The following is a 15,132-nucleotide window of genomic DNA, read 5'->3' on the forward strand; positions in this document are numbered from 1 at the left end:
TTAACTGCTGTCTTCCACAAGAAAAGCATTTTAGTGAGGAGAGTGGTGGTCTCATTTTTGCCGGTCTCTCCAGCATTTGGCTTGATTTGGGCATGCTGGCTTCTCACCTGGCGCTGCCTTCAGTCTCAACTCTGCGGTTTAGGTTTGAGTTAGTGAAGAAGAGTCTTGGCCTGAAGCTAGGAACCTGGTGGGGGACGGGGGACTGCCCTGTGGACGTGAAACCACGGCCTGGTGGCTCTTGTTGAGACCCACACCCGTGTGAGGTCCTGTAACGCCCAGCATCAGGAGAGCAGGGTTCGCTTTTGTCTCATTTCACGTGTGGCGTCCCGGAAGAGCATCCCGCGCGTGTGAGAGAGTGAGTGACGAGGAGGACACAGACGCCGCGGTTGTGTGGGGGCAGCCCATGGGGCGCAGGGGTGCTGCCCCCAGCGTAGCACCCCCCCCCCGGCGCCCCCTCGCCAGCTCTTTGCCCTTTGCCCTCTGCTTTCTCATTCTCTGTCCGTGTGCGAGTTTCTGTGTGAGTCCCTTGAGAATGAACTGCCACTGACTGTTTCAGTCTGCGTGTCCTTAGCAGCGGTTCAAGTGCTGCCTGAGGACAGTTGGTCTCCACCTAATCATGGTTATCAGTTCAGTTCAGATCAGTCGCTCAGTCGTGTCCGACTCTTTGCGACCCCATGAATCGCAGCACGCCAGGCCTCCCCGTCCATCACCAACTCCCAGAGTTCACTCAGACTCACATCCATCGAGTCCGTGATGCCATCCAGCCATCTCATCCTCTGGCGTCCCCTTCTCCTCCTGCCCCCAATCCCTCCCAGCATCAGAGTCTTTTCCAATGAGTCAACTCTTCGCATGAGGTGGCCAAAGTCCTGGAGCTTGAGCTTCCGCATCGTTCCTTCCCGAGAACTCCCAGGGCCGCTCTCCTCCAGGATGGACGGTTGGTTCTGGCTGCTGTTAATACAGCAGCAGTGTCGGCAGGCGGCATGTTAACAGCTACTGGGACATCCTAGGGAGACACCCCCAAACCCCCAGTGCCGATTGGAAAGAAGTAGTGTGAAACTCAGCCCACTTTATCAGAGGTATAGATGTGATCATTGAATCTTTGATTTTCAAAAAATACTTTGCTATATTTCTGTAGCCTTTAATATTTGACTGAATTTTTTCCCCTGTAGCTGGTCTCCACATTTCTTCTTTTACTTATCACTAACGCATTCTCCACAGAACTCTTCTTATACAGTAACATCTTTTTGTCACTGTTGTATGGTAATTCTTCCATGTCTTTTCACCGAATCCTTTAAAAGAAAAACTATACCTGAAAAATGAATAGAAAAAGAAGATGAGAGATAGGAATTTAGTTGAGTAGGATGGAGCCAGCACGCCCTCATGAACCCAGAAATCATGGGTGGTTATTGTTTTGTTTTTAATGATTTTCAGAATGAAGAGAGATATTCTGGAAATGGAGCAATGCCCCTTCTGAGTGACCTCCGAGTTTCAAACCCGAGGTGCACAGGTGTCCGAGGGTAGTCAGGCTGTTCACTGCTCTCTCGTTTCCCAGCTTCAGCTTGTCGGGATTCTAGTTCTTGCTCTCAAATCATTTGATAAAAGAAATGAGGTCTGCTACAGAAATTCTAACTTGATAAGTGAATCTGCTCTGAAGAGAGGACTGAAATCCAGCAGCCTTGGTTTTTAGCGTCTTACAAGAAAGCTGGTTGCGTCTGTCTCTGCACACTGTCCCATGATGTCTGAATCGCAGGGCAGGCCGCGCTCGGCGGCACGGGGTGGTGGGGTCACGGTCCCTCTCCCGCTGCAGGGCTACATAGCAGGGGCGGCAGGGTCACGGTCCCTCTCCCGCTGCAGGGCTACACCAAGTCCATCGACATCTGGTCCGTCGGCTGCATCCTCGCCGAGATGCTCTCCAACAGGCCCATCTTCCCCGGGAAGCATTACCTCGACCAGCTGAACCACATTCTGGGTAAGGTCCTCAGTGTCCGGGGCCCACGCTCACATCAGAGCCCTTCATGAGGTGGGCTGGAGACGATCCTGCAGCTCTGGGACCTGTCCTGGGCATGAGCTGTTGCTGTTCGTCCTTGACTGAACACTCGGTGAGAAGGGCCAGCGCTGGGAGGTGGTGAGAAGACGCTGAGCGCCGGGGCCCATTCCCCACTGCCGGCGGCGCACGGCTGGTTCACTGTGGTCTTAATAACTGACAGCAGATTATTTTATCTGATAGGTATTCTTGGATCCCCGTCGCAGGAAGACCTGAATTGTATAATAAATTTAAAAGCTAGAAACTACCTGCTCTCTCTTCCACACAAAAATAAGGTGCCATGGAACAGGCTGTTCCCGAACGCGGACTCCAAAGGTGGGTGTGCTTCGTCTGCATCCGAGTCTCTGGGCCTCGTGGCCGTGGCTGCTACGTCGTAACACGGCCCCGCTGGGTGCTCGGTCTTCACTGCCCTCCCCTCTTATGGAGCTGCCGCGGCCGTGGGCTGAGGGGTCTGGGGGTGATGTGTAGCTTTCCACGTGTTGGTTTCTTTGGTACTTAGCTTGGATTAAGTTCATGTCTTTAGAATCATCGTGTCATTGGATAATTTTTAAAGTCAGGTTTATCGTAGAATAATTTACATAGAATAAGACTCAGCCTTTTCGGTTGTGAAGCCTTTGAACTTCAACAGACGTACGCGGTCCTGTAACTTCACCCCCGTCGGGACACAGCATTTCCGTTGTTCCCCAAAGCTGCGTTGTGCCTGTTTGTGGTCAGTCGCCCCCCTCGCCCAGGCCTGACAGCTGGGGGCTGCTGAGCCCACAGGCTGGGCGGGTCTGCTGGCCCTCGTCCTGCAGTGGGCCAGATGGGGCATTCCGTGCCCATAGCAGTGCCCTGAGAGCACCAGAGCAGGGGCTGCAGGGTCTGAGAGCAAGGCGCCTCTGCCACAGCCTGCTGGTCAGAGCACGTCTCACGGCCAGCCCTGCTCCCCGCACTCAGAAGCTGCAGAGTGCTGGGGGCCGGTTTGCCTGCCGGCAGCTCGCGTCTGCTCTCCTCCTGCAGCATGCGGAGATAAGTGTGTCCGCTTAGGAAACAGACGAGTGTCTGTTCTAAGGCCCTGGACACGCAGCAGCAGTAAGACACAGGAACAGCCTGCTTGCAGGTAGCTCAGTGTCTGGATTTGTCTTGTTAATAGTGGTTCACAGAGAAGGGAATGTGGAGTCTCTTAAGTACAGGACAGCGGCCTTGATACGACTTCTTACATGAGGTGTGGGCCTTGAAAGCTCCTCACAGTTTGGTGATGCGTGTGTGGTCACGGCCGTGGGCGGGGCATCCTCTCCACACAGCCGGTGCAGGGGACACTCGAGACTGAGGGGCAGGTCGGCAGCTTTGTCAGGTTTGTTCCTGCAGCTCTGGATGTTGAACTTGTGGGTTCGCCAACCAAATGGGAAAATGACATTTTAATTTGTTTTTCTTTAATTAAGAGTGAGGTTGAATTTTTTTTCACGTGTGGAGGCTGCTGAGTGCCTTGAACCAGTAGTAATATAGATTTTCCTTCAGAGGAGCCTAGCTTGGGGCTCTCTCCAGAGTTACTGTGGTGAAGGGGGAGAGACGGTGCTTCAGCAGGTGGTACAGGGCCCGCCAAACAGCTGTCGGAAAGAAAGTCAGATTAAATCACTGTTCACACATCAGAGTGAACTGTAAAACAATCGATGATCAAATACTTTTCTAAAAATCATACTGTTAGAAATTAACAGTATTTAGAGTACTCATTATTTTTCTGATCTCTGCATGGGGGAGAAATATCTTCCTGAGCTTTGAAAACAAACACACCAAGAAGACAGATGTGAGTGAAAGGCCGGTAGGTTTGATCACAGGAGAGTGTAGAGCGATGAGACCCGGCGTGGACGGCGTGTAACCGCTCCAGGCTGCACAGCAGCTCGAGCGTCCCGGTGCTGCTGCGCTGATGCCGCACGCTCCCGCTCGGCCCTGTGCTCCGGGGGCAGGCTGGGCGCCCAGGCCTGGGACTTGGGGCAGTCACTGACCTCACCATTGTGCATTTTCCTTAACTCAGAATGGGGCACGTTTCACCCACCTCACAGGAGAGTTGGGAATACAGCCCCTAAGCGTGATTTTTACAACGAGTTTGTGGCAAGGGGAGCTACGAGCCAGCCGTGTGCACTGAGCAGGTGGTGCGGCGCTTGTCGCGCGTAGCGTGGCTGCAGACGCGCCGGGGCGAGCGGCGTGACGGGCTGTGGTGCGGGCAGTCCTCAGACAGGAGGGCCGGCTCTGAGGCCTTCTCTGCCCTTCATGGGAGCCCTGACTGGCCTCAGCCCAGAGGGCTTCACCAGCCTGGGGACCAGCAGGCCCTGGACTCCGGGCACGGCCGCAGTGACCAAGTCTGGCCTCGCGATGCAGCAGGGCCTTCTCCGCCCGCCTCTCCTGCTGGCCAGCCTCACTTCTCGTCGTGACACGGTGGCCTCCAGCAGCTCCAGGCTCACACTGGCCTGTGTCCTGAGAGCTCCTGCCCCTGGCGGTCACTGTGGCCTAGGCCTCTGTCCCTGTTTCCCTGGGCAAGAGCTGCCCATGGGATCTTTGTTCCCCAGCCGGGAGTCAAACTCACGCTGCTGCCATGGAAGCTCGAAGTCTTCACCAGCAGGGAAGTCCCCTGTTTTTTGAACTTTAAAAAACCGCAGTTCTTGTGAGAAATCTGTCTCCGTTTGTCGGATCGCCCGCTGTTTGAACAGTAGGCAGACTTCCTTACTGCCCTGTGAACACGCGTGCCTGTGCGTTCTCAGTGGGACCGTAAGCAGCGTCCTGTCTACCCACAGAGTCTCTTGCGCAGTGGGTGCTGAGCTGACTCCAGGGTCAGGAGAGTTTAGCAGATGGCAGCTGAGGTCCTGGAGGAGGCCGGGGGTGAAGATGGGGACTCTCGCAGGGTGGACTGGAGTCCTCCCTGGGCAGCGCCAGGGGGCAGGGCCTTGGAGCCTGTAGAGGAGGAGGCCTCCATTTCAGGTCCTGGTGGCCACTCAGCGGGGTGAGGGCACAAGGCGGGGGTCTGAAGGACCCAGAAAGGACCCCGGGGAGTGGGGACTAGGACACAGCAGGCAGGGTCAGCCTGGGAAGGGGAGAGGGTCCCCTTTTCCCAGAAGGATGCGTGTGGACCCACTGGAGGGATGCCCAGGGAGGCCACCCTGGGGAGCCTGGTTTCCGGGTAGGATGTGCTGAGGCGTGTGTGCTGGCCGCGGGGAGGGCCTGACCCGCCCTCGTGAGCAGGAGGCGGCGTGCTCGGGGCGGAGCAGGACCGCCCGGGGCCCCGCGGTTCTTGGCCATGTGCTCCTCAGCCCTGAGGCCCCGCGGCCCTTCCCGGCGCCCGTGGGGTGAAGCCCGCCGTGCTCTGCTGCCGTCCGCCCGGGGCCTCAGCGGCAGGGCTCTGAGCCCAGAGTCCGGGAAGCGCGGCTGTGGTGGCGTGGCCTGCACAGGTGGCCTCCTCCTCTGGCTCCACTCGGGACTTGGAGCTGAGGGTGGACGGGACAGGCCGCAGTCTTGTTCTGGGTCAGAGTCCCTCCTGGTGGGTGAGGAGGCTCAGAGCGGGCGCCAGCCACGCGAGCTGCCCTGGGGCCTGGCAGGGGAGTGACCCATGCGGCAGACGGTGGGGTCACAGAGCTGTGCTCCCCCAGAGTTAGGGGCCCCGTGGGGTCCTGGAGAGGCAGGGTCCCGGCGGGACGCCGTCCGGCCTCAGAGGGACGTCAGTCTTGGAGGGCCGGTGGCCTCTGCACCCAGGGACGCGTGTGCGCAGGCAGCGTGACTCAGTGCGGGCGTAGCACCCGGCCTGCCCCTGCCTGCAGCGCGCCTCCCCCAGCCTCCTGTCCCTGCACACGGGCTGGAGGCCAGGCCTTTCTCCAGTAGCAAAGAGAAAAGAAAAGCTCTTTTCCTTTGAAGTTGTTGCCTAGGATTGAACTTGAAGGAGCGTGAGGTCTGATTTAGGAATGCCCGTCGCCTGGGGGTGCGTCCCTCTTAGCAGCAGCAGGAGGTGGAGGTTAAAGACAGTGCTGGGGGCTCTCAGTGCTGCAGACAGAGGTCGCCGAGTCCTGAGGCAGACGGCCACTCGAGGGAGGGGCGGGGGCAGGCCCTGGGGCTGCTGGGGCCCAGCAGGTAGCCCATGCTCCCCTGTCGCTATTCGGGAAAATGTGCTGTTGGTAGAAATTAGGGTTAGGGTTAGGACTTTAAAAAGATCCTGCTGCTTTTCACCCTTCACTTTATGGACGTGAAAAACGCCCTTCGTTGTGTGGAGTTTCTCATCACGTCCAACGCGGTTTACTGCTTGGATGGACTCCTCGTTGAAGGTGGGGAGCAGGGGCAGAGCCCAGCAGGGAACATGTTTCCAGGGCCCTGCGCTTCACACACACCTGTCAGCCGGAACCTGGAAGGAGGGGGCTGAAGCCACAGGGCAGGAAGTAACCGCAGCCACAGCGACCTTGGAGCTGACCTAAGAGCGGTAATACGCATCTCCTCTGCTCCTGACCCTGCAGAGTGGGGCCTCTGCTCTTGACCCTGCAGAGTAGGGCCATGCTTTCGGACCAGGCCGGGTTTTATGGGCAGACTTGGGCCTGAATCCTGGCTCCCTGTGCAGCCTCTGCAGAGTGCGCCGCCTTCCTGAGTCTGGTCTCTGCTGTCAGACACTCAGAGGTGGAGCAGGCTCCCCTGAGCCCGCGGCTCCCTCAGCTCCCCCGTCTAGTGTGTCTTGACTTAAACAGGAAGTGCGCAGTCTGTTCGGTGACTGCTCCTTTGGCTTCTCACCTCTGCAAAACCTTTCTCTCTGTAGCTCTGGATCTACTGGACAAAATGTTGACGTTCAACCCTCACAAGAGGATTGAGGTGGAGCAGGCTCTGGCCCATCCTTACCTGGAGCAGTACTACGACCCGAGCGATGAGGTGAGAGTCTGGCAGGGGCTGCCTGCCTGGGCGGAGGGGGAGCGCGCACGGATCCGCCAGCTCCCACAGGAGCAGTGGAGGCCGCCTCCCTGTGGTAATAGGGCAGCAGCGGAGAACCAGCGACCCGGGCTCCCACTGCCCTGGGCGCCCGCGCAGCAGAAGGGTGGCACGCTAGGGCCCCACACGGCGCGCCCCCCGCAGGGAGAGCAGCTGCGAGTTTCCTCCTTTCCCCCCTATTGGAGGCCAGAGCCAAGTTTGGGGTGTGTGTTTTCCTACCCTTAAGACCTAGTGTGAGGATGGCAGGGATAAGGTCTGGGGTGCCTGGTAACAGCACTGAGTGTGTGAGGAGAATCTTTGATGTACATAGACAGTGTTAACTTTCTGGTTATTTATATAGAGAGGGGATACTTAAAAAAAAAAAAAGTACCAGAAAATACAACAAACATCGCTTTGTAGTCTGGTTACACAGACACCGTTATTGAAATTTCGGAGTATTTCCATCTCATTCTTAGATTTTTGTAATAAATAAAAGCAGGGCTTATTCTGTTTAACACACGCGGCCGTTTGCCACAATTTTCGTCCCCCCTGAGGCTTCGTGTTTCACTGCGAGGCTTCTTCGTAGGAAAGCGCTGGCGTGTGTAACCGGACGCGCGTGTGAGCGTGGGGCAGCCAGCCGCAGCCCTCCCCGCCAGCGCAGCGCCTGGCCACACCCCAGCGCCGTGCGGGGGCGCTGCCCGCTGTCGGGCCCGGGCACATGGGGCACACCACACACCTCGGGGGGTGGGTGCTGCCGGCGGGAGCCCAGGGCCTGGGCTGCAGCCTCCACCATGGCCCCTCGTGTCAAAGTTCTGCTTTCTCTTCAAGCCCGTCGCCGAAGCACCCTTCAAGTTTGACATGGAATTGGATGACTTGCCCAAGGAAAAGCTCAAAGAACTCATTTTTGAAGAGACTGCTAGATTCCAGCCGGGATACCGATCTTAAATTTGTCAGGTACCTGGAGCTTTAACCATAGAATAAGTCCTGGCCAAGGAGACAGGGTGGTGTAAATGTCATTAAAGAGGGGTTTTAGTATGGAAGCTTTGCAACCTGAGGTGTGGGGAACCATACAGCCGTGATGGTTGGGTTTTTTTAAAGTGCTCAAAAGAGGAAACACTGATCTCAATTTTAGAGAATCGACGGAAGAGGGGAGAGTGCGGCTTGTGTCAGAACTCTAGGAGCGAGTGTGTCACAAAGAGTTAGGACAGGGTTGAGGCCTCTGCTGGGAAATGCTTGGGACAGTCTGGCTTGGATGTCGGAGGGCCGGGCAGGGGCTTCCGCACGGTTTCTTCGTGCCCCTCCCCTGTCCTAGGGGGGCGGTGAACCCCAAGTCCTTCTGCTCCCAGTGAAACTGTGCGTCTGTTGGCAGGGGGCATGGGTTTGACCTGGAGTATGATTTCCTCAAGTGAGACAGGATGTTAGAGGGGTGCTGGGGCCTCCAGGAGGCCTGCTGAGCCCTCGGGGCTGCCTCTCAGGGCTCGGGGTGACAGGGGGGCCCTTCCTGCCCTTCCCAGTCCAGCCGGCCGGCCTTAGCTTCCGGCCAGCCCGTGGCTGTGCCGGTCACACTTGGCCAGAGAAAGCCGGGGCAGTCAAGGCAGCACTGGCTGGGCCGTGTGGTTCCGGCCCACCTGCCTGTCCAGCGCGGGGGCGCGCGTGCTGAGAAGAGGGGCAGCAGCGTCCACTTACTGGGCGTTTACAAGACGTGTGTGTCCCAGGGTGGGCCACCGGTCAGTAAACGGCACCCCGCCCACACCCCGCAGCTGGAGAAGCCTGCCTGCCACAGCCAAAAAGACACAGACCAACGGGGAAAGGGAGCGGCGGCCTCTGGGAGGCTTCCCCGTGGGCCACGCCTCGGATGTGGGCGCCGCCTCGACCACGGGTTGGGAAGCAGATCCAACCACGTGCCGTCAGTTGTGGCCAACGAAGGGCGTCCAGGAGCGCGGTGCCGGCCCGGCCGTGGGGTGGGGGGCGTCTTCGGGCGGGGGCGAGCCCCGTCCCACGGGACGGTTCTGGGAAGGCGGCCTTTGCTGCAGCGGTGTTCTCTGCTTTCATGCTTTTCTGTCCTCCCGCCGCTGCCGTTTCCCCGCGGCGCGTCCGTGGCTCACGGAGGGTCTGTCTGTCTCCCCACAGGACACGGGCCCGAGGACGGCACGCAGACCCCGCGGCTCTCCTGCAGCCCCTGACCCGCCTGCCCCCAGCCCGTCTGCGTGTCCACCTGACTCCTCTGAGCCGTCGGAGGGGCGGCTCCTGGTAGTTGTGGCTTCTGTGCTTTCAAAGAACTCCCTCCGGCCAGAGCGCTGTTCTGGCCCCGTGTGCGTCGCCTCCGGTGGCCTGCGGCTGTGCGTCCCTCAGGGCTCCTCCCGCCCACCTTGCTTCAGTCACTAGCCGCCTTCTGCTCTGAGAGATGCAGTGGCCCCTCCCCTCCTGAGTCCTGCCCTGGTGCCCTGCCGATCGCGTCCCCTGGGCGCTTTACGGCAGCGACGGCCCCCTTTGCACTCCTGCCGCCTCACGTCACGCTGATCCCTCACGGGCACCGGGTGTGGCTTCTGTAGCACTGTCTCTTCTCTAAATGGGAGGAGGCCCGTGTCGGGCAGCTCACCTGCCCCGTCGGGGGCGCAGCACTTGCAGGATGCGTCCCACGCGGCCCTGCCTGCTTGCGGAACTCCCGCCAGCAGAGGCGGCTCTCCGGGATTGGGTAAGGGGCGCAGGCCGCGGGGCGCCCGCCCGACGCCTGAGGGCCAGGCGGGGCACGCTGCGTCCTCCGGGAGCACCTGTTGTACACTTCCTTTCCTCCTGCAGCATGTCAGCATCTCAAGTTCATCCTCCACCCCCGCTGTGACAGTGTGTGCTAAAGCCTGGTGAGCCTTGGCCGAGCGCCGCCCTGCGCCAGGGCCCACTCACGCGTGGGGCGCCTGCAGAAGCCCGCCTGCCCCCGGCCCTGGCGCCGGCTGCCCCGCCGCGTGGCGCGGCCCCCTGCCCCCGAGCTCTGCACACAGCGCTCTGCCTGTCCAGCCGTCACTGTCCCCTCGCACGACTGTTGCAGCTTCTGTGCGGAGATGAGTCCCGGTGCCACGCACCTGAGGTTGAAACGAAGCTCTGTTGTTACCTCTGAGTTGTGTTCCACGGAAAATGCTCTCCAGCAGATCACTTAGTTCTCGGTTCTCAGCTTTTCATTTCTCAGCTGTCCTTTCTTTCTTGTTTGGATTTTGACAACAGTGGAGAGTGGGTTATATAAAGACTGCCTGCTAACATGAACGGAAATGCGCTTGTCGTTCCTGAAAATAAACGGGCGTCCTCTATCTCCGTGCTCCGTTAAGATTCAGTGTCGATTTCCTCTGGATCGTGGGGTCCGAACCAACAGTCAGGTTCAGGCTGTGCTTAGACCAGGAAGCCCGGCGGGCCCGCTCCCTGCTGGGCGCTGCCCAAACACCTGGGTTTGTGTAAGGCCATGTAGACAGCGTTGTGGAGGGGTTTTTTCCTCCACACGGCAGAGCATCAGTTCTGACATGCTCCTCAGATCACAGGTCTGCGGTGTTCTGTCAGACTCTGATGATGCAGCCCAGAAGTTGCAAGTTGGGTTCTTTGGTTCTTCTGGAGGATGGCCTGTGTCCCAGTCAAGCGCCAGGAAGGGCTCGCACCCTCGGGCCGGAGCGGGTGCTGGACTCCCCCCTCAGACCAGAACCGCACCTGACTGTCGGCCCTGAGAGCCGTGGCTTCGCCTCCATGCACGGAGCTGTCCAGTGGAGGCCCGTGGGGCAGCGAGAGACGAGCGTTGCTGTCCCGGGTACATTTTAAAAGGAGCGCTGGCTGATTATTGCTCTTATTTCTCTGTGCTTACTACTAACATTCCAGAGTAGTGTTAGGAGGTTAACCTGCGGTTCGCTAACCAGACAGCCAGCCACAGCCTTGGTTACTAACCCCTGGGGGCTGGGGGCTTCCCCGCCCGTCGCTGTCCACGGGTGTGGTGGGCAGGAACCACTAACCCTGTGTGGGAGTCCCTGTAGCCTTTCACTAAGCACGCCAAGCTTGGTTCAGCGGGTCAGGGAGCTGTCTGAACAAGGCGCCTGTGGTGTGTGAGGCTCACCCTTTGGGTCTGCCTGTGTCTCTCGAAACGTGCACATTAGGTCACATGAATTCATGCTGGTGACCCCAACCACCCCTGTGACTGCTTCCTGCACATCAGCTTGGGGCCGATGGCTTTCTTGGTGTCTAAAATGTAAGCAAAAAATTCCTCTTGAAACATTCCAGTCCCTTCAGTGAGTATGAGACAAGACCCCTCACGAAGCAGCAGGCGGGCCTGCGAGGGCTCCAGACGGCCGCGCAGACTGCGGGCGGGGGCGCAAGGCCCTCGCGTCTGGCGACGTGACCCCTGCTGCTGCGGCCGCGTGTGGGGGGCCCGGGGTCGGTCTGTCCCTGCGTCAGGTGGGGGCACAGCCTGCGACACGCCTGTGCCAGTGACGTGCGACATGAGTGTGCCAGTGACGTGCGACACGCGTGTGCCAGTGACGTGCAGACGGTGCCGAGGAGACTGGCCTTCGGTTGCTTACGTGTCAATACGGTTTTAAATTGGTAACTTTTCTACAGTACATGATGGTGTGTAACACACGTACGTATGCACACATGCTTTAGGCCCTTCCACGATACTTTTATATTTGTAAGTCAATGTTTTGGACAATCCCAAGTTTTTAAGGGAAATATTTTTGTAAATGTGGTGGTTTTGAAAATCTGAGCAGTCCTTCTGCTTACACGTTTTAAAGCATCTGTGCTTTAAAATTGTGCTGGTGTCTGAAGTGACCCTCTTAGCGCAGACGAGAGGCGTGTCCAGCAGAGGGAGCCCAGGGCCTCCGCGTGGCGTCGCGGGTCAGAGGCGGGAAGCCCGGGCCTGCGCGGCTCCCCTGGAGCGCGTGGCCGCCCCTGCGCGCGCTCTCCGCGCAGAGCAGTTGAGAAAAGTTCAGAGCTGCTTCCTGTCTGCTTTGTACTGTTGGTGCCTTCTTGGTATTGTACCCCAAAATCCTGCATAGATTACTTAGTATAATGGTAAGTTAAAAACAAATGTTAAAGGAAGATTTTATTAAGAATCTGAATGTTTATTCATTATATTGTTACAACTTAACCTTTATTTGTGGTGTTTGTGATTTGGTTAATCTGTATAAAAGTTGTAAGTAGAAAGGTTTATATTTCATCTTAATTCTTTTGATGCTGTAAACGTACTTTCTAAAAGATGGATTATTTGAATGTTTATGGCACCTGACTTTAAAAAAAAACAAAAGAATTAGAATCATTAAATTGTGTCCATGTCACCAGAAGTAGCAGCGCGCGTGTCTCGTTACCTGGAATCCCCACGTGAAGATGGGGTGCCGTCCGGCCCTTGCCCATCTGACTGCTCCTGGTGGCGGCGGTGGAGTCCCGGCCGGAGCCCCGAAAGCCCCGGGGCTCAGCGTCCAGAGGACCCGCGGACCTCTGGCCGTGGGGGACGACGCCCAGGCCCGGCCTCTCCCCACGTCTGCTTCAGCGTCAGCGGCCGCCTCTCTCCAGACCAGAGCAAAGCCCGGGCGGGACGCTGGGCCATGCGGCTCCGGGGTCTGCAGGGCGTCGCGCAGCAGCCTGTGGACAGCGGCGGGCCAGGGGGCCTGGGATGGCGCCTCGCCCGCTCAAGGGGGCCTCCGAGCAAGAGGCAGGCCTTCCTCTGTGCTGTGAACCTCACCGTGGTGTCTGCTGAGCAGACCTGCCTTTCGTCCATCTGGGAGGAAACCACGTCCTCTGTGGAAGTGAGCGGACCCCGCCTCGGCAGGGCATGTCTGGCGGGTGTGTGAGGCACCGTGTTGCACAGGCTGTGCCTGCAGAGGTGGACACGCTTCGCTGTCGTCCTCATCCTTCAGAAGGTGGTCAGGTGGCCCTGCTCTGAGTGGACACGGGAGCCTGACGACCCCAACCTCCACTGGAGTCCCGACGAGCCCCCATGTCAGCAGCGCACAGCCCGTCTGGCCAGCAGTGTGGGCAGCTGCTCGGCCGGCCTGGGCCCCTCTGTTGAGTCAGAACTGGAGCGTCCAGGGCTGACTGTGACCTTGGAGGGGCGCTGGGACAGAGGGGCAGCCAGGGCCGGTCAGGGAGGCCATGTCCAGACCGGGGCCATGGGGGCGGAGCTCAGCGCCAAGGGCAGCTAAGGACCCCGTCGTGTTCTGGACGGGGTGGTGGCTCCCGCGACGTCTGTCCCAATGAGGCGCCTGCCTGGTGAGGAGGGTCAGTCCCGGGGGCCTGCTCCGGAGCCAGCCTGCAGGGCCAGGCCATCAGCGGGCGCCCCTGAGCCGGGCAGGTCAGAGCCCGGAGGGGCGGCCGAGCCAGCAGGGTCGGGGGTGCGGGGAGGCAGGCGGGGTCCGGCGCCCGGCTGGCTCACCTGCGGTGGGGGGGCGGCCCCTTCCCCTGAGCGCAGACTGCCCTGGAGGAGTCCGGGCCAGCGGCCCTCTGGCTCCCAGCCCTGAAGCTGATGGGCGTGTCTGCTCGCAGAGGCCTGGGGCCTGGTCGGAGCCAGACCCTGCTGGCTGCAGAGGGAGGGGGCTTCCAGGCGGAAAAAGCCAAGAGGACCTGTGTCCGGCAGCTCCGCGGCGCTTTCCAAGTCTGCGTGGCGCCACAAGCACACGGATGTGAGCGCTGCCCGGATGTGAGCGCTGCCCGGATGTGAGCGCTGCCCGGATGTGAGCGCTGCCCGGTGAGAAAATTGTCATCTCACCTGAAGGCAGCTCTGTTTCCCGGTGGGTGGGGAGACCCTGTGGGTGGCCCTCACTCGCTTCACAAGGGCCTCGAGAGCCACCCCTTGCTGTGGGTGCGGAATAAAGGCAGGAGCCCTCACTGCAGGATTGAAGCCGTCGGGGGACGTCCCTGTGGTCCAGCAGCTGAGACTGCGCTCCCAGTGCAGGGGCCCAGGTTCAATCCCCGGTCAGGAAACTGGATCCCACGTGCCGCAACGAAAACCCAGCGTAGCCAAATAAAATAGTTTTTAAAAATTAAAGCGTCTTTAATCACTGACGTCCGGGTGAGTGATTTTCTGTTTTCTCCTCCTCCTCCATTTCGTTTCCTAATTTCTTTTAACGTGCAAGCCTGACGAGTTCTGAGCACACCGCTGCGTGTGCACACGGCCAGCGTCGAGGCGCTTTCCCATGGACCAGCCGGAAGCGGGGCTTTGTCCCGACCCAGCTGGGGCTGGGCTGCGTCTGAGGACGGCTTCCCACCCTTCCCTGCTGTGGCCGCTGGCTTGGAAAGAGGTGTTGGGGGTCAGGGTAAGGGGAGCCAGCACCCTCTTTGCACTGAGCCCCGAGGGTAGCCAGCCGGGTATCAGCCATGGGAACGCTCGGGGACCACAGAGGGCACACTCTGGGCTGGGGCTTGGCCCAGGGCACAGCTCTCAGGCCCAGGTGCTGGGGGCAGGTGGGGGCAGTCTGCAGACCGGCTGCTCAGGTGCATGCAAGCCCACCCTCAGCGAGGTTCGTTACTTTCTCAGAGCAGAGAACACCACCTCCCTGCTGGAGTGTTCCCGGACCATGAGCGTTGGGGGCTGGCTGACTCTGGGGGCCGGGGCACGGGGTGTCCCCAGGGAGCAGGAGGACTCAGGTGACAACCACAGGGGGCACCTGCTATGGGGACCCCTGGGCGCAGGCCAGGGAGGCCGTGCTGACCTCCGCTGAAGAACTGGGGGTCTGGGTCACTTGTGAAAGGCTCTGCTACACTCACGCGTCCACACTGCCAGAGTTTGCAAGCGTCTGTCACCTGCACTCTTCCTCCTGTGCACTGAGCTCGGCTCACCTGCAGAGGAAGCGGGTGGGCAGCCTGGGATGCCACCCGTCTCCCTCCTGCAGAGCCTGCCGCTCCTTCCCCAGAGGAACCCAGATGGTCCTTGGGGCCGAGGGGAGAGCAGATGCCGCAGAAAGAGCGAAGAAATGGCCCGAGGACACCCGGGGCCCCCGGGTGGGTTGGTTGGGGTCACCCTCCTGTCGCAGGAATGTCGTTGAGACCTCGGGGAGGTCCGGGAGTGGGTGGGGGCGGTTGGGAAGAGCTCGTCAGGATGGAGAACGGAGCGCCCAGCCTTGGTGCCGGCTGGCAAGGGTCTGTGGGGGCAGCTGCCTCGTCCGTGGACGTGTCTGCAGTTACGCGCTGGACCAGGCAGGTGTCAGGGGAGCGAGTGACCC

At 59.6% G+C, this 15,132-nt stretch overlaps 1 protein-coding gene across 2 annotated transcripts in view; it reads left to right on the forward strand.

Moving 5' to 3' along the window:
* Positions 1–12,258, forward strand: part of MAPK1 (mitogen-activated protein kinase 1) — a 56,403-nt gene extending 44,145 nt beyond the window's left edge. For both annotated transcript variants that reach the window (XM_055549757.1, XM_055549758.1), the window contains exons 5-9: positions 1,855–1,969; positions 2,228–2,359; positions 6,807–6,916; positions 7,781–7,906; positions 9,083–12,258. In XM_055549757.1, the coding sequence (XP_055405732.1) occupies positions 1,855–1,969; positions 2,228–2,359; positions 6,807–6,916; positions 7,781–7,897 (474 nt within the window). In that variant the 3' untranslated portion in view covers positions 7,898–7,906; positions 9,083–12,258. The remainder of the gene's footprint in view (positions 1–1,854; positions 1,970–2,227; positions 2,360–6,806; positions 6,917–7,780; positions 7,907–9,082) is intronic.
* The last annotated feature ends 2,874 nt before the right edge of the window (positions 12,259–15,132 follow it).

The sequence above is a fragment of the Bubalus kerabau genome, chromosome 16 (assembly GCF_029407905.1).
Source record: "Bubalus kerabau isolate K-KA32 ecotype Philippines breed swamp buffalo chromosome 16, PCC_UOA_SB_1v2, whole genome shotgun sequence".
NCBI lineage: Eukaryota > Metazoa > Chordata > Mammalia > Artiodactyla > Bovidae > Bubalus > Bubalus kerabau.